Below are 19,250 nucleotides of genomic sequence, written 5' to 3'. Positions count from 1 at the left end.
AGTATCACCTGGGATGGCAGGTAAATAGAATTAACCAGATTATATACAAGTACTGAGTTTTTACCTGCTGTACTAGATGTAGATAGATCAGTATGTCTGGCTGCAAGCAATTTTCAACATAAATGGCACCATAAAATCATATGACAGGGGCCACTTGTCGTAATTGTCCAATACTAATTCCCAGCGTGGTCAGATTTGTGCTTTCACCCCATTTTCTGCACAGTGACCTGTAAGCCACGCTGGTCGGCACAGTCTATCTCCACAACTGATGTGCGCACCCAATTCTGTCTGCCCTCAATCCAATTGACGGGACCTCAACGGATCATGACGCCCCTTCCCCATATTAATCAACTTTTTATCTTTACTCTGATCAAGACAAGATCAATGACTAAATAAGAAATTGGAGTTCTATGTAAGGCTTAGATGGGCAGTGCAGGCAGACTAAATGGTTCTTAATTGCAGGCAAATTCCATGATTTTATGGGTACTGTCTGGTTTCATTAATGAGATCTCTCTCAACTAGCCTGCATTGCTCCTTGTGATAAATAATTGAAGATGCTATATATCAAACCCATATCCAGTAACTATATATATATATATATATATATATATATATATATATATATATATATATATATATATATATATATATATATCTGGAGAGTAAATAGGGGAACAAAGACGAGTAGGATTGCAAAGGAGTCTTCTGCCCTTTGGACCCACACATAAAAATGGGGTTGGTATCCGCTCCGACTCGCTCTACTTGACTTATCTCTTTCTCCTCCTTTTTCAGTTTATAACTTGCTCTTTTTTAACCTTACCATTGTGAAGGTCAGACCTTCTCTTTTGGGGCCTTGTTGAATGGCAATTATTTTTGCCATAAACTATAATCATTTTATTCTTTTTAAGTTTGCGTTTCAACCAAGTCACTATATTCTTGTGGTAAACTGTGTAAGATCTTTGGTTGTGATAAAAGATTCATGTATACCATGAAACTGCTTAAACAAAAACAAGAATATAAAAAAACTAAGTTGGAAAGAGTTCCAAAATGTTTCCCGGCTCTGGGCTGGTCAAAGCTGAATTTCCAGAGCTTGTGCCAATTGTCACAACGCTAATGATCATTCAGATATTTTGAGCTTAAAACGGAACTGCAATCTTTGTCGAATACAAACTGTACTTTCTGTAGAATTGGCAATGTCTTTCCACTAGTGTGCAGTGTGCTTAGCATCTCAAAGATAATATGTAGAAGTGGGTTCTTGCAATGAACAAATGCAGAACCACAAAAAAAGCAAGTAATATTCACCCACTCATATCCTTTGTTCAATGACTTTCTGCATCACTGGATGCCGGAGGGAGGATACAGGTGCAGTAAACATACCTCTGTAAGATCATCTGGTTGCAAAAAACACAAATTGCACAAAAGGTGAAACTAGCAGAAGTCAGCAGAACTACCAGCTTACACTTCAATATAACCTTCAAGTCCATAGATAAGAAAACTGGAAGACGGTGGTGGTTTTGCACTTTAGCTGGAGTTTTCCAGTGATTGCAACTTGCTGACTACATTATGCATTATACGAAGAACAACCCCCAAAAAACTAAGAACTGGTTCAATCTGAGCTGACTGCAAAATGTATAGTTAAATCATTGAGTTCATGTTTAAGAATCTTTTTTTATTAAAGTATGCATTATACAGGGCCGACTAAACTGTTTTGCAGTAAGTGAGATGAAATTTCAGATTTCAAATCCCCACAGATTGCAAGTGCTCACTATACTTACTATTACATCAAAGAATCCGTAAAACTATAGTTGTCTGCCATAGAAACATGTAACTAGGGACAACCATATGGTAGGTGAACCTTGTCTCTGGCTCTGTTTTCCTGCATGATATGCTTGCTAACAGGGGAGAACATTAATTAGTTTGTTTTGTCCTTGTTTTGAAGGATATTATTTATATTCAAAAACATTTTAGTTATTCCAATTTTTTATCAGCTGGATCATTTGATTTATTTTCCAATGCATTTTCTCTTTTATTCTCAACCATAAAAACATATTTCTGATTTACACTTTATATTTCCAGGCTCATCGGGGAAAAATAATGGTCTGGGCCTGCATGAGTGCTGCCGGGACTGGGGAGCTACAGTTCATTGAGAGGAAAAATGAATGCCAACATGTACTGTGTCCAGTGGCGACTCTAGAAACAATATAATGGGGGGCACATAAGATTCCACAGTCAAAACTGGGGGACATTAATAATTTCCACCATTAAATCATATTACTGAAAAAACATATATATACATATACATACATAATACTTGGCCATTCAACATGGGAAGCCTGAAGCCGCAATTTAGCGCGACTAATCCCTGAAATAAATATTATAGAGTAAATGACACAATACCTTATCTTTTCCACTAAATGATTTCAGAGTCTTAAATGTTTTGTCCCCTGAAGTCGCTACAAATTCAGGAGGGCATGTTCTCTCTGGATAAGTAAAAATGAAATACCGTATTTGCTCGATTATAAGACGACCCTGATTATAAGACGACCCCCCAAAATCTGAATATTAACTTAGGAAAAAAAGAAAAAGCCTGAATATAAGACGACCCTAAAGGAAAAAAGTTTTACCAGTAAATGTTAATGCATGTAAACTATTTTTTTAATAAAAGGTATGATTGAGAAAAATATTTTTTTGTTTTTATTTCCTTGTATTTTCCAACCTGTCCCCCAGTTACGCACATCTGCCCCCAGGCTTGCACTGTGGCCCATGATATGCCTTTTGACCCCCTATGTGCCACTCTGCCTCCAGAAATGCCTTATACCTCTATATCCCATTCTGGCATTGAGGGGGTTAAAATGCATATTATGGGGCAGAGTGGCATATAGGGAGGTATAAGGCATTCCAGGAGGCAGAGTGGCATTAAGAGAGTTAAAAGGCATTGTATAGAGCACTCTGCCTCCAGAAATGCCTTATATCCCTATATGCCACTCTGGCATTTAGGGGGTTAAAAGGCATATTATGGGGCAGAGTGGCATATAGGGAGGTATAAGGCATTTCAGGAGGCAGAGTGCTCTATTAAATGCCCCCTTAATGCCACATTTCTGCCTTATGAAATGCCTTATACCTCCTATATGCCACTCTGCCCCATAATATGCCTTTTAACCCACTAAGTGCCAGAGTGGCATATAGGGGTATAAGGCATTCCAGAAATGCCCTATGCCCCCATTTAACACACACACACACACACACACACACACTTACATACCGGTGCTTCCAATTTCCTGCTGTATTGCCGGGCAGCGGGTTGACGTCTCCTTCCGCTGCAGCCGGAAGGAGGTGGAGTTGGCAGCGGGGGTTGTCTGTGTCCGTTGCGCATACCTTCCCCGGCTGTCAGAGATCTCTGACAGTCGGGGAAGGTCTGCGCGACGGACGCAGACAACCCCCGCTGCTAGCCACACCTCCTTCCGGCTGCAGCGGACGTTGTCAACCCGCTGCCCCGGCAATACAGCAGGAAGCACCGGTAAGTGTGTGTGTGGGGGGGTGTTAAATGGGGGGGGGGGGAGACAGGAGGATCCAGGTCCCCTGCAGCGGTGCGGGGGATCTGGATCTCAGTCTCATAATCAGACCTCTATTTGAGGTCTGATTAGAAGAAGACCCCGATTAGAAGACGAGGGGTATTTTTCATAGCATTTGCTCTGAAAAAAACCTCGTCTTATAATCGAGCAAATACGGAAACAGATAACCAAACACACACACACGCCAGAACAGGCTCTGCCACACCGACACCCAAACACACACACCGACGCACACTGACATCCAAACACACACCCCAGGACAGGCTCTGCCACAACGACACCCAAACACACATACACCAGTACAGGCTCTGCCACACCAACACCCAAACACACACACTAGGAAAGGCACTGACACTCAGACACACACACCATGACAGGCTCTGTCACACCCACACACACACACACACACACACACACCAGGACAGGCTCTGCTACACTGAGACACACACCAAGACAAGCTTTGTCACACCAACACCCATACACACACAAGGACAGGCTCTGCTACACTGACACACACACACACCAGTACAGGCTCTGCCACACCAACACCCAAACACACACACTAGGAAAGGCACTGACACTCAGACACACACACACCATGACAGGCTCTGTCACACCAACACCCACACACACACACACACACACACACACACCAGGACAGGCTCTGCTACACTGAGACACACACCAAGACAAGCTTTGTCACACCAACACCCATACACACACAAGGACAGGCTCTGCTACACTGACACACACACACCAGGACAGGCTCTGTCACACCAACAACCATGTATACACCAACACACACACACACACAAGGACATGCTCTGCTACACTGACAGCCACATGCACACACCAGGCCAGGCTCTGCCACGCCAACACCGATACACACACACCGGGACGGTCTCTGCTATACCAAAAGCACACAAACAGCAGGACACAATCTCCGCATTAAAAAAAAAAAAGCTTTTCTATTTTCGCTGCCCGGGACCCGGGACATGTGGTCACCCTAGGGTGGGTGGTTCCAAGTTTGGTAGCGACGCCACTGACTTTGACATACTGAAGCAGAGCATGATCCCCTCCCTTTGGAGACTGGGCCGCAGGGCAGTATTCCAACATAACAACCCCAAACACACCTCCAAGACGACTGCCTTGCTAAAGAAGCTGAGAGTAAAGGTGATGGACTGGCCAAGCATGTCTCCAGACCTAAACCCTATGGCGCATCTGTGGGGCATCCTCAAACGGAAGGTGCATGCATCTAAATATGAACCAGAATAATTTTCATCACATAATGTAAATGTAGAGGCTTTTAATCCTGTGTCCATCTGCAATTTCAACAGCCTTATTATTATTTTTATTTATTGTTTTATATAGAGCCATCAAATTCCGTAGCGCTGTACAATGGGTGGACAGGACAAAACAAGTAGTACGTAACATAACATTTTCATTTACAGAGATTACAGGTGAGGAGGGCCCTGCTCAACTGAGTTTACAATCTAGATAGAGATTACATTTGCAAATCTAAATATCTCATTTTATATCTAAATAAATTGTCCTCCACCAAAACAACACAACCCCAGAAGGGCCCCAAGGTTGAGAGATGTAAATGCCCTTTTGGTTATAGCTAATCAAGAAAGGGTGAGAACAAAATTTTTAATATGACAAATTATTAGTTATTATATTAGTTAATAATTAGTTATTAGTTATTATTAATATTAATAATAATTAATATGTCATATGTCATATTAGCCAGAGTTGAAAGATATATTCTCAACTCATTTTAACAGTTTAGCAAATAAATCTAATTAACAGCTACATAAACAGTATTTGTCATACAATATACTATAGATTATGCAGGGAAGGTCGGCCAGTAAAGAATACTCAACAGAAAGTTTTGCCTAAATGTTTAGTGCGAAAACCCCTCTGGTGACAATATAAATAACCCAGACAGTATAGCACTATTTTCAGATGGGGAATCCCTAGGTATGTTTTAACATGTAAACTTTTTTCTGTCCCATAGGAGTTACATCCTCTGAGGGCATAAGTTTTGTTTATAACACCTACATCCTCTCAGAGCACATTTGGTCATTTGTTTTGCAATCCGTTCCTCCTTTCCTTATTACATTTTGTATTAGGGGTGTATTTTAGTGTGTTTTAGGGAACTTAGAACATTACCATAAACAGTATACATACAATGTCATGTTATGTGTAGTATTACATTTATTTTTATGTTATCTGGTGGGGATGATCATTTTAATATTGCAATAAAGTTCAGCAGATAAAACAGTGCAGCGTAAAAACCTCTCAAGATCTATCACTGGCACTGCTCCGGGTCTAGCCCAGTACAGCGTCGCCAGCCATCCCCTTAGCCCTGGCTACTTTACTGCTTAATGCAGAGATACAACGTCTTTCAAGGTGCTGAGCAGAAGTCAACTGTGGAGGATCATGCTGATACAGTTTAGTCATCCATAGGGTTAACAGCCCAGAATGGGAGATCAATGATCTACACTCACTTTATTAGGTACACCTTGCTAGTACCGGGTTAGACCCCCCTTTGCCTTCAGAACTGCCTTCATTCTTTGTGGCATACCTTCTACGAGGTGCTGGAAACATTCCTCAGAGATTTTAGTCCATGTGCACATGATGGCATCATGGCACATGATTTGTCGGCTGCACATCCATGATGCGAATCTCCCGTTCCACCACATCCCGTAGGTGCTCTGTTGGATTGTAATCTGGTGACTGTGGAGGTCATTAGAGTACAGTGAACGCATTGTCGTATTCATGAAACCAGTTGGAGATGATGGTGCATTATCCTGCTGGAAGTAGCCATCAGAAGATAGGGCTGAAACAACTAATCGATAAAATCGATAATAATCGATAATGAAAATCATTGACAACTATTTTCATTATCGATTAGTCAAATTGATTTTTAGCGATTATAAAAAGTTTTTTTTCAGAGCAAATGCTCTGAAAAACTCCTCTCCTTATATAATACAACCTCAAACAGAGATCGGATTATAACACTAGAATCCAGATCCCCCGCAACGCTGCAGGGGACCTGGATTCCCCTCACTGTCAGCCGGTGGGTGAGTAACGGAGGCTGCCTGTGCGATGTGCAGACCCCCACCGGCTGACAGAGAATCGAGGTCTCCTGCAGAGGATCATCCTCTCTGTCAGCTGGTGGGGGTCTGCGCGATGCGCACAGACAGCCTCCGTTACTGCCCTTCACTTACGCTGAGGCTTCTATGAAGCTGCAGTGAAAGTGCCTGTCAGCGATGAAGGTTCATAAAACACCAGGGAGTCGGGAGAGAGGCAGAGGAGTGTATGGGAGGGGGAAGGAGGCAGAGTTGTGTATGGGAGCCACCCCCCAATACACCACTCTGCCTCTCTACCCAGCTCCCTGGTGTCTTGTGAACCTCTGTTGCTGACAGGAGGCAGAGTGGTGTATGGGAGGGGGGGAGGAGGCAAAGTGGTGTATGGGTGAGTTATAGTGGTGTATGGGGAGTATAATGAATTTCAGGTTAGCAGAGTGGTGTATGGGGGGTATAATGAATTTCAGGGAGGCAGAATGGCATATCTGGGGGAGTTAGAGTGGTGCATAGGGGGAGGTAGAGTTGTGTATGGGGGGTATAATGAATTTCAGAGTGGCATATCTGGGGGAGGCAGTGTGGTGAATCAGGGAGTAGAATTTCAGGGTGGTGCAGGGCATTTATGGGGGGCAGAGTGGCATATCAGGGTACACAGTGGCATATAGGGAGGTGTAAGGCATAAATGGGGGCGAGTGGCGTATTGGAAGTTATAAGGCATATCAGGGGGCACAGTGGCATATAGGGGTATAAGGCATATCAATATTAGGCATATCAGGGGGGCATAAGACATATCTGGGAGTAAAAAGTAGATCAGGGGGCTCAGTTGCATATCACTGGCATATAAGGAGTATAAGGCATATCAGGGGGCACAGTGGAATCTCTGGCATATAGGAGGTATAAGGCATATCTGGGGGCAGAGTGGCAAGCTGGGGGTCAGATGTGCATAACTGGGGGCAGTTTGGTAAATAAAAGAAAATATAAACAAGGCTTTTTTCTCATAGTTTTTATTAAATATGAAAAATAGTTAACATATGAATTAATATTTACTAATAACTTTGTATTAAAACCTAGTTTGATAAACACTTTGTTTGGGTTCTTGTAGCTTTTATTATTATGTCAGTAAAATAAGAAGGTGAATAGAGAAATGCCATTGTGATAAAGAGATGAAAGTGTAAATTGTATGTTTTTTATTACATTATTTTAAATTAAAAAAAAATTGCATTTTTGTATCCGATTAATCGAAAAAATTAATCGATTATTAAAATAATCATTAGCTGCAGCCCTAGTACACTGTGGTCATAACGGGATTGACATGGTCAGAAACAATACTTAAAGTAGGCCATCGTGTTTAAATGATGCTCAATTGGTACTAAGGGGCCCAAAGTGTGCAAAGAAAATGTCTCCCACACCATTACACCACCACTCGTGTTACTGTTGCCTTTCTGTCATCCCAAACCAGTCTGCTCATTCTCCTCTGACCTCTGACATTCATAAGGCTTTTTTGTCCACAATTGCTGCTCACTGGATATTTTCTCTTTTTCAGACCATTCTCTGTGAACCCTAGAGACGGTTGCACGTAAAATTCTCAGCTGATCACAGTTTCTGAAAGACCAGCCTGTCTGATACCAACAACCATGCCTTGTTCAAAGTCGCTTTAATCTCCTTTCTTTCCCATTCTGATGCTCGGTTTGAAGTTCAGCAAGTTGTCTTGACCACGCTACATGCCTAAATGCATTGAGCATGTGATTGGCTGATTAGCTATTTGTGTTGACAAGCAACTGGACTGGTGTACCTAATAAAGTGGCCAGTGAGTGTACCTTTTAACCTGACTGCTAAACAGTGGTGCTGCAGGGAGCTTGGTCACCCAAGGTATAAGCTGCCCGTTTTACGGCAGAGGGGCTGTTTACACTGATCACAAACACTTCACTGTTGCTGAAGAGATTGATTTGCCCAATGTGTACAAAATGTACAGTTGACACTCCGCATACCTTCTGTTGGCTCACCTGCGCTATAAAAACCATGAGGCTGCACGTGTGTTCATACCATAAATACGAGGCAGTGAGTTGGCCCCTACCACAGAAGCTGGTAGGAGGCAGTGCCCTTAGGTTCTTGTCTTTGTCAGCAAGAGGCTGCATGTAGAAGGGGTGCAAGGCAAGCATTGGATAGACGATGCCAGATTACCTGTTTACTTCTATATCCTCAATATTTGTTGTACCTTTATATATTTAACATCCTCGCAATGCAGGGTGCATTATTACACCCTGCATATCCTTACCATTAAGGACGCAGGACAAATTAGCACGTCCTGCGTTTAAGCGTGCTGGTTCATTTTGGCCAATTTTTTTTTTTTCAACCAGTGAGAACTTCAATTGTGAACGGCAATGTTCTGTCTGTGATCTTTGCCCCTCAACATTCCACTTTCATCTTGAGCCAAACACCTGCATGCTTTTATTTAGCCCTTCTATAATAAATTGTTGTAATCACATCTGTAGCATACATATACCAGATTCTTTACTTCAGACCCCATAAGTATGACAAACCTAAGCAGGTAGGGCATTAACTAGAGGAATGTCATTAAATGCAACTTGGAAGATGATTGTGCGAATACAGTTACACGAAACTTGCCGATGTGCCACTAGATAAATAGCTTGGCTGGCCTAGTTTCCAAAAATATATTGTGTTTCTGGGTTGAATTCACTACACTGCCTCAAATGAGACTTCAGACCAATAAATCACTTTGTGAAAACTGTTTGAAAGAGGTTTCCGTTTTTAATTTGGACAACATAACGACCATGCTCTATGCCGATTAATGTTCCTGTATTTGCACATATTCTGTTGAAGTTTGTTGCAATCCCGTAAAGAGTCTTTTGCCTATTTTTTTTACATAAATGAAAGAAAAACTTCCTAAGTCGGATTTGTCCCAAAGAAAACAATAATTTCTAACCGTAAATTTTCTTTTTCCTAGTATAGTGGCAGTACGTATGGTTGTTCTTTCCCCTCAGGACAAGCTTCTGAAAGACCAATCAAAAAGTAAACTCCTCCCCTCTTACCAATAAAAGCCGGCAAACTGGTAGAGTCCTCAGTAATAGCAAGAAGTACTACTCACTCCAAAGGTATAAGGGAGGGAACTACGTACTGCCACTATACTAGGAAAAAGAAAATTTACGGTAAGAAATTATTGTTTTTTCCTGCGTATAGTGGCAGTACGTATGGGATATAGAAAGATCCCTTAGATGGGTGGGATAGAGGCATTGACCGCTTGAAGAACATGACGGCTCAAGGCAGCTTCTGAAGCTGCAGAAAAGTCTAGCCTATAATGGCTGACATAAGTATTCCATGAAGACCAGGTTGCCGCTTTGCAAATTTCTTCTGGGGAAGCTAAGGCCTTAGCTCCCCAGGAAACAGACATAGCTCTAGTAGAGTGCCCCTTAATATGAGATGATACATCCACTTTACAGGATACATAGGCTAAACGAATAGTATCAGCAAGCCATCTAGCCAGAGTAGATTTGGACACCTCCTAACCCGTGGTTTTCTCATGAAACTGAAGAAACAGGTGGTCTGGTGCACGAACTGTTGCAGTACGTTGTAAATAGACATGAAGAGCTCTTTCAACATCCAAAGAATGCCACATGATCTCTTCTGGAGAAGAATGATTAGGAAAAAAGGTGGGTAACACTATAGGCAGGTTAATGTTAGTCCGCGACAAGACTTTAGGGAGGAAAGACGGTCGGAGATGCAGAACTCTTTTATCCTGATGAACTCACTGGATGACAAGAGATCCTGAATTTCACCCCCTCTTCTAGCTGACGTGATGGCGACCAAAAATGCAGTTTTTAGGGAGAGTTTTAAAAATATCTCCTGTAGAGGGTCAAATGACGCAGAACATAAAGCTTTAAGAACTAGAGATAAATCCCAGGAAGGAACGGATGACCCGGACAGAGGCCCTTGTAAAGTAATAGCCTTGCAAAAAACGCCTAATAAAAAGGGATCCGAGGCCAAGTCCAAAGCAAGAAGTGGCTGAGGGCGGACACTTGTCCCTTCAGGGTAGCCACCTGGAGACCTGCACTGAACCCCCTCTCGAGAAACTGCAAGATGACTGAAATACATGGAGGATAGGTCAGGAAATCTTGATCCTGGCACCATTCCAAATACTTGCTCCACGTTCTGAGGTAAATTTCTGACCAGCCATAGCACGAGAATACCTTACTCCTGTAGAATTAGCCTTGCAGCATCTATGCCGTTAAGCGAAACATCTGGATGGAATGTATATGGACAAAGACATTGAAGCTTCGAACAAAGACATTGAAGCTTCCAAGCCCTTGTGCCTCCTTGTCTGTTGGGGTAAGCTACTACAGTTGCATTGTCTGACTGAAGCTTACTTGGTGGAACATAATCCAAGATTTGAACGCCTTTAGGGCTAGAAAGACTGCAACCAGTTCCCTTTAGTTGGATGACTGGCTTGTCTCTTCTGGAGACCATCTTTTTTGGGTCCTGTGGAACCAAAGGTGAGGACCCCAACCTGTCTCTGACGCGTCTGTTGTGACAATGGACCAGTCTGCTGTTTGAAAACAAAGCCATCAATTGAGCTGTTGGAGAACCACTCTTGACACCTGGATCTTAGAATCTAATTCCTCTTGAGACCTGGACCAGCTGGAAAGGATCTGCCACTGAACTGGCCTCATTCTTGATCGGGCCCATCTTACTGCTGGGATGGTAGAAGTTAATAGACCCAGGAGACTCATTGCTTTCCTGATGATACAAATTGGATATCGTTGCAGATGGTTTACTGCCTGTCTGATTTTCTGAAAAGTAAGGTGCAAAAAGAGGGATACAGAGTCCACAATGTGACCTAGATTGATTCTCCTGGATGGAGTAAGATAAGATTTTCCTATGTTTATGATCCATCCGTGCTGTTCTAAAAAGGCTATTGAAGTCTTCAGTTGGTGATTTAGTTGACTTGGAGAGGATGCCTTGAGTAGCCAGTTGTCGACATACGGGATGACGGCTAAACGGTCTCAACTGCGCCGCCATTGGACAGAGAATAGACACTCCTCTCCATATTCTGAGGGCACTTGTTCGATGACCTCTTTCACTAACAATTTCAACACTACTGCCGACAAAACTTTGTTCTTTCTTTTAGTAAGGTCAGAGGAACACAGGAAGTGGTCGCGAGGAACAGTGAAAAACCTGATCTTGTAGCCTACAAAAACTTTGTCCAGACCACTCTGTTATCCATGTGTTTTCTGTAGACTGAAACCCTGCTCTCTTGCCTTCCAATGGTGAACCAAAAAAGTCTTCCTTGTTCAATAAGCAGGTCACATAAGGCTGCTTTAGAGGCTGTAACCACCTTCCAAGATCTTAACCATACTGCCTGTCTGGCCACTGATGACAGCCCCATGGATGGGGCGGGAAGCCCAGGTTGCTTTGATAACAGCTGCTCCCGCTGAAGCTGCTTTACTCTGAAACATTCTCCCGCTATCTCACCTATAGGAAGCACGATTTACTTAGATACTGTGCAACTTGCACCTCTACCTTTGGAAGCTCTTCCCATTTAATATATTCTAGAAACTTGAATAATTGTTTAAACCGCTTACAAAAAGCTCGATTGCTGGAGTTATTACTCTTCCTCTTTAATAAACTTGTGAATTTCTTGAGGCAGAAAACCGAATCCGCCCTCTGAATCATAAAAATTAGTCTTAGAAGATGAGCGAGAGCATTCCCCCAAATAAACGGTCAGACAAAGCCTTTTATGCCTTTTTTGCAGGTGACTCAGGTGCAGGAGATTTAGCCGCATCTTTAAATGCTGAAAGGTCTGGGATAAATTATCTTGGAACAGCATAAGAATGACTGCATGTCTTTTTGCTTTTCTTTTGCCAAGATTTCCGCAGCACACTGTTGGCCAGTCTTTTTTCTGTAGCCGTCCGGGAGCGGCATATTACACTCTGCACAGGCTACATGTCTAGCTTTAGAAGCAGCTATCTTAGCAGGAGGAGCAGGTTTGTCTTTTTTGGGAGATGAAGGGTTAAACCCAAATTAAATCCAATGCAAGACACCAGTGTGGACTCTAGTGGTCAGTCAGGTTTGCACAGCTTAAAATAGGCTGCCAAATCATCAGAATTGGTGCCATAAAAATGATCCGTCCCGCACATGCTCATATCGCGCTACAGGATCACAGTGGAACGAACAGCCACCCGGACATTCGTTCCACACAGCTGCATATGCTCCTCCTCTGTAACCAAACAGGATAGAGTGAATGCTGCCTCTGTAAGCCAGTTACGAGGCACGCAGCACGGAACTTCCACCCGGGAAGTTTAAACCGCAGCCACTCACCCCCCCGGCAACAACCCGTGTGCCGCACCATCAGAAGAATCCAAGAAGCAGTTCACCCTACGAGGGACAAGAAAGAACTGAGGACTCTACCAGTTTGCCGGCCTTTATGGGTAAGAGGGGAGGAGTTTACTTTTTGATTGGTCTTTCAGAAGCTTGTCCTGAGGGGAAAGAACAACCCATACGTACTGCCACTATACGCAGGAAAAAAAATTGTCGCTGTGGGTAGAGATGGGAAAGAGCTGAAAAGTCCTCAAGACTAAATACCTGCATTCAAGACTCGACATTAAAGACTAACATTCTGCAATCAGTGTGTAACAAATCCTAATAATTACTCCTCCAAGCATTGCCAATGGGTGCTAAACTGCCCTGGTGTCGGCACCAGACTTGGTATTCCATTGCAAGCCCCCCGGATCCTACCAAATCTACTGTATTAGTGAGTCTGGGTACCATTTTACACTGAGAAAAGAAATGTTGGTGCACTAAGCGAGTTCTAGGCTCAAATACAAATGTGTAAAGTGAGGCCTACGAAGCGGTGTAAGCGTGCTGCAAAAAACAGTGTATTGGCTGCACAATGTATATATAATAAAAAAAAACCAAAAAAAAAACTGTCTGCGCTTCTCCCCTAATAAAGTTGCCGACATATAGACGTAACAAATGAGAGAAATGGGCACAAAAATGTAGGAGGTGAGAGTAGGTTCTCACCCTATTGAGTGTGCCTTGACATGGCGGGTTAGCTTAATTATGCTTTGGCCAATTCATAAATATGTTTATGTATTTGTTGCCAACTTCATTAGTGTGCGACGCGCAGACAGTTTTTTGTAGGCAGTTGTTATTTAATAGTTAAGCTAGGGGTTAAGTTTCAGCACTTTAAAGCCTCAGAAGGGGGAATACATTCCTATATCTAGTGACCTATTTCTCAACTGTTATCACTACCCTTTTGCAGAGTGGGTTTTCATTACCAACATACACTTTAGATCAACTCAAAGAAAATAAACAGACAGTTGACATTTTATTCAGAAATTTTTATTTTTTTGGACATAGAATAATCTGGCACGAGAGGTTCAGCTCCTGCAGAGAAAGCAGAATGAAGGCTATTACTAGTATTACATCCAGAGAATATTTTTATACAGAGTCAAATGTAAAACCAAAAACTCACCAGCTTATGCATCTTCGCCTCCTCCTGGTGCATCTCCACCCTTTGTATTTCTGGTGTAGATTACCTGGGCTCTGTGTTTGGACACCAGTTTAATCAGACCTAAAGAGCGAAATAACTTGTTAAATATTCAACTGGTCGTAGGGAAAAAACTAAGTTTCATCATCAAGCAAACAAAATAATGAAGGTTTGTTTTTAAGAAATTGGCATAAAGTATGCCACTTTAAATCCTTACCCAAACCAGACAGTTTAAGAGGGAACATAAACCTCAACTTAATTAAAGGGGATATTGCATGGTGAGGAATCCCAGTAACGTTATTTTGGAAAGCGTTAGAGAACATCGATTAACATAGTAGAATTTTGTCACTTTAAAGGAATTTAATACATAAGGCAGCAAAGGAGAAAGTGACAGGTTGTCATTACAATCAAAAGGTATCTGAACATTTTGCCTAAAAACAGTTTCCCATCTTGCATTTATTAACCCTCTCTTCGCTCATAAGAAACTAAATTCAGGAACATATTTTTAACACAATGTTAAACAATGTTCTTGGACAGCACTTACATGAGCATGAATTTCAGGCTGCCACAATGGTAGACCAAAAAAAAAAAACAAAAAAAAAAAACAAACTATTGTGACAGATCTGCTAGAGTTTAATAGGAAGGAGCTGCTGGTTTCACAAAGCATTAATAATTAACAAAATGCACTGTGGCACTTCCACACGGGAGTCATAGCTGACGGAGCAAAACCACCAACTCCCTACCCACCAATACACCGGTTCTTACCTTTGTTAAGCAGCTCCTGTAGCGCAGCCCGGGCCAGAGAACCCCTGATCTTCAGCCTCTCAGACACCACGGCGGGTGTGATCAGCTTGTAGTTGGGGACTTCTTTGCACAGCTTGTCATATGTGGACTTGTCAAACAGCACAAGATTGTTCAGCTTATCTCTGACTTTTCCCTTGGACCACTTCTGCTCAGGACAAGAAAGGATTTGTATTAGTATGCCTTCCATAGTTAAAGAGTCATACTAACAAAATCTAACTACCAATTACTCCCCCCCCCCCCAACAGTATTCAGAAATGACCAGAGGACTATAAGAAAAATTTATAGCTATATTATATATCCCATTTCCGACATATTCCCATTTAGATAACACAAAACAGGCAAGCCACGGTATTAAAGAAAGTGACAATATTGCTTTAGGGCTTTGTTTTCACAACAATATTGTGCACCACCGAAAGGGGTGTAGGAAAGACCAGGTGTATCTGCTCACACACCGGTACTGGGCATAGCTAACCATGAAGTTAGTGAATATTCTGAATGCAAGGTGGCAGTGTGCTGAAAATTATACTCAACAGATCACATGACTGACTATATGTGTGTAGGACTCATTAGCCAACCTACCCGATCAAGGAAGGTAGTACCTAAAGAGAGTTTAAGCTGTAGATGTGTTGATGCTACATGCCACCGACCAACACAACTAGATTCCAAAAATGGCAGTCTTATCAGCCTCAAATAAAATTATTGTAAAAAGAACATGATATGATGAACCAAAGAATGGACATGTTAACCCCCCACAGAGCTGTCATACATCTACAGCAGTAACCACATTTAAATATTTATAATGCATCCAAAAAAAAACACCAAGCACTTGGATAAAGAAGCCACTACAAGAGCCCTAAAAGGATCCATGTGAATCCACCTAGAATATTATTAATTTAAAAGGCAGATTTTTGTGTTTCACAAGTTTAGTAGATCAGATGGAGAGAAGCGTCTTCCTAGTTCTTCTACAGACACACGTACCTTCTTCTTGGCCTTGCCCCCGGACTTGTTGACAGGATCCTTGTCCTTTTTGGCAGACTTGCCCGCATCCTTCTTCTTCTTATCGTCTTTAGGTGGCTGAATAAAATTATAGAAAATTAATCAGCTGCACATAGATTTGCAGAGAGATGCAGTAAGCGCTGGTAGAGCCCCAAAACCACTGCATCGAGAGCAGAGGCAGTTTAAGGACAGCTTATAATAGGTGCGTGTGTATATATATATATATATATATATATATATATATATATATATATATATACACACATACACGCTAAAGAACCCCCCCCCCTCGTCACATACTCGCACCCCGAAAGCGTTTCGCCCCAGTGTCAGACTCCCGGGAGTTGAGCGCACGCGCCCCATATATATATATATATATATTTGAATACTTAATTGTCATCAGCCAGTCTAGCACCGCGATAACGACACCGGCCCATCCCTTACCGGGTGAGTGCGTGACCGGGAAATATTACAGGTATAGGAGATGCGGCTTCGAGGTGACCAACTCCATACCACAGGCCCATTAACAGGAACGCGCTTAGAAACAGAATTACTTCTGCCTCGCTGAGATCCTCCCGTAAAAAAAGTCAGGGCCAGACCCAAGCATGCAAATTACACAACGTAAGCGAACACACAAAACGACGTTACTGAAGTAGAACGTGGACTGTAGATGTGCACGTTAACGCAAACAGGTACGCTGCAAAGCACTTATAAACATCTTGCAGGCCAAAACTATTCATAAAGTCACAGTCAATAGCGATCACAACAGTAACATCCAACGCAAGAGGCTTCCGCAGAGCCCAGGCTGACCGGGCCCGGTAATGTGGCCGCCGCCGCCGCTTCGCTCCTTGCATCCTCATTCTAAAACTAGACTCATAGCAGGGTACGCGGCACTATGGCTACTTGTAGTATATTCCATCGGTTGCCAATTTTCCTCCCCAGAGCCCTCCTAGACCGTTTCCGTGTCCCCAGGTTCTCACCATGCTGCTGCTCTTTCAAAGATGTCGGACAGAAAGGAAGAAGCCCCGTGAAAGCAGCTCAGGAAACCCCGTGCGAGGAGTGCTCTTCCGCCGGACAGAACTATAGAATAATTAGCAATGAACTACAGTTCCCGACATGCTTTGCTGCACGCTCTCACATTACTTTGTCAGCCATTTTTTTTTTGTGTAAGGGAAATGCGTAATGCGCGAGTTGTTATCAGTTATCGGTGCGTGGAGAGAACGTACGATGTCTGTGACGAATAATGTTCTTTTTTATTTGAATAGCAATCAAGACAATGTATTATAGAAAAAGAAAATGAATAATACACATCAGAATTAAAATAATAATTAAAATGAACTTAGAATTTCGGTTTATTCTCCAGCCAGATGTTCCAGAGAGCGTTTATTCTATAATAGCCTTTCTCTAACAGAGCCTGAAAGTCCAGCCTTCCAACAGATCAATTCGCATGTCCGTTTCATCGCAAACATTGTCTTGGAGGCCAGAAAACTTATCAAATATTTATTTTGTAGGGTAAAATATTTTTTTTGTTCATTCCTCCTAAAGAAGCCGTCTTAAATTTTGACAATGGAGGAGAACCTTATTTAAAATCTCCCTCTCGATGAAGTGTTAAACTCGCACGTAATTAAAGAGTTGGCTAGCATCAATTTTATAATCATTCTTCAAGAATTCATAGGAGAATACTTTGTTTTTTCTTAAAAGTTGAGACACAAAGATTACAACATTTTCCCTACATAGCGTAAGATCAATATTCTGGACTACTCTTATCAATAGGCCCGTACCATTCGCAGTTAAGATTTTTCCAATACTTTATTTTTCACCAGTTTTTACAGTTTTTTGCTATTGGATTTTTAAAGATCCTTTCACTTCTATCCCATATAGCGGTGTTTATATTAACATCTTTTAAATCGCCCTCTTCTAAGTCGAGCCGTATTGGGTATTTAAAGATATGTGTGCCCACTTTGCTATATGGGCCAACATTGCTGCTCCATGAAGTTTCCTAACATCTGGTAAAGAGTTCTAGACATCAAATTAAGCGACTAGATCTGAATATTAATGCAGAAATATATAATAATTAAGTAAATTTCCAAGATATGTATAGGTATTTCCATTCATTGAGATTGAGTTTATAAATAATTCCTGAAGATGTACATAGTTCAATTTAATCAGATCTTTTGAATTCCTAGATATTTAACACGTTTAATGCACCAATTAAAGTGGAATTGTCGCTACAAGGAAGCTTTCCTTTGGGTCCATATTAAAAAAATAACACCTGGCATTTCTCAATATTACATTTATATTTTAATATCTTAAAAATTCTCAATTGTATTCATGAGTTGAGGAAGAGAGGTGATTTAGTGAGGGACAGAATGACAGCATGTGCAAATAGCTAGATTTTGTATATATTATTCCCTACTCTTATTATCAAAAGACTTTTCAGCATGGACTCTCCTCGAATGCTTGCAACAAACATATTATTCAATATTTTTCTTATGCTGTCCCTTGCATTTCTTAAATGGATAAACCCTGCTTGGTCTTAAGAGATGACTCTTTAATCTTTCAGCTAATATTGCTGAGTATATTTTTATATTGACATCAATTAAAAAGATGGGTCTACTTTTTTTATAAGGGTTTTGTCTTTATCTGTTTTTTGATAAAGCCTGCAACCAAGTTGTGGGGACAGGTATAGGTTAGTTAGCAGCATTGTTAATGGTTAAAGGTTTCATAGAAAGGTCAGGAGTTTAAAAAAAATGGTTATATAAGTTATTGGCGTTTGCGCCTGCGCTAGCGCCTTGCCGCGCTTTTCAGCTGCCTCGTGCCGTCTCGTGAGTGCCTCGCGCCGCGTTTGGTGTGCCTCGCCCTATCTCACGCTGCGCTAAGGGCGGGAAAATTAACTATAAATAGAGGGCTCATGAGGGGGCTTTTTCACTTACCTGGCGAACCGCTAAGCCGATACTGCACTGTCCTTGAGGCTGGTGAGCAGTGGCGAAGTGGTAAGCTGAAGATGGAGGAATTAATGAAGATGCGCCCTCCCACCCTCCCTTATGTTTTATATGTATTGTTTTTAAAAAAAAAAATATATATATAATATTATAATAATAATAGTAATTTTATTTGTCGTGGCTTTTATTAGGGTATGGTCACCCTATACATTTTATGGGGTGAACTGGAGTTTTAAGTTATGCCAGCTGGCTTATAGGGCGGTTGGCAATAAGATTTGAGTTTGTATGTGCTCTGGGGCTTGTGCCAAGGGCTAAAGTTTTTTGGTTATATGTATCAGTTATA

General features: G+C 41.8%; 1 protein-coding gene across 1 annotated transcript; it reads right to left on the bottom strand.

Moving 5' to 3' along the window:
- Positions 1-14,010: 14,010 nt before the first annotated feature.
- RPS25 (ribosomal protein S25) lies at positions 14,011-16,972 on the bottom strand. The gene is made up of 5 exons (XM_089487989.1): positions 16,946-16,972; positions 15,948-16,043; positions 14,931-15,114; positions 14,151-14,249; positions 14,011-14,062 (listed from the first exon to the last, which is right to left on the bottom strand). The coding sequence occupies exons 1-4, from the start codon at positions 16,946-16,948 to the stop codon at positions 14,155-14,157; spliced, it is 378 nt and encodes a 125-aa protein (XP_089344115.1). The 5' UTR covers positions 16,949-16,972; the 3' UTR covers positions 14,011-14,062; positions 14,151-14,154.
- Positions 16,973-19,250: the final 2,278 nt, after the last annotated feature.

This window comes from Sceloporus occidentalis, unplaced genomic scaffold, assembly GCF_023333645.1.
Source record: "Sceloporus occidentalis isolate IW3139 unplaced genomic scaffold, rSceOcc1.0.p SCAF_35, whole genome shotgun sequence".
NCBI classification, from domain to species: Eukaryota; Metazoa; Chordata; class Lepidosauria; order Squamata; family Phrynosomatidae; genus Sceloporus; species Sceloporus occidentalis.
The sequence above is the reverse complement of the archived record's forward strand: the minus strand, read 5'-3'. Positions and strand labels throughout refer to the sequence as shown.

Bases quoted from the DNA above. Each gene is read 5' to 3' on its own strand.
- RPS25 (XM_089487989.1), bottom strand. The intron at 15,115-15,947 runs GTACGTGTGTCT...TGTCCTGAGCAG, and splicing joins GGGGCAAGGCCAAGAAGAAG to AAGTGGTCCAAGGGAAAAGT. The intron at 14,250-14,930 runs GTAAGAACCGGT...TTCGCTCTTTAG, and splicing joins ACAGGAGCTGCTTAACAAAG to GTCTGATTAAACTGGTGTCC.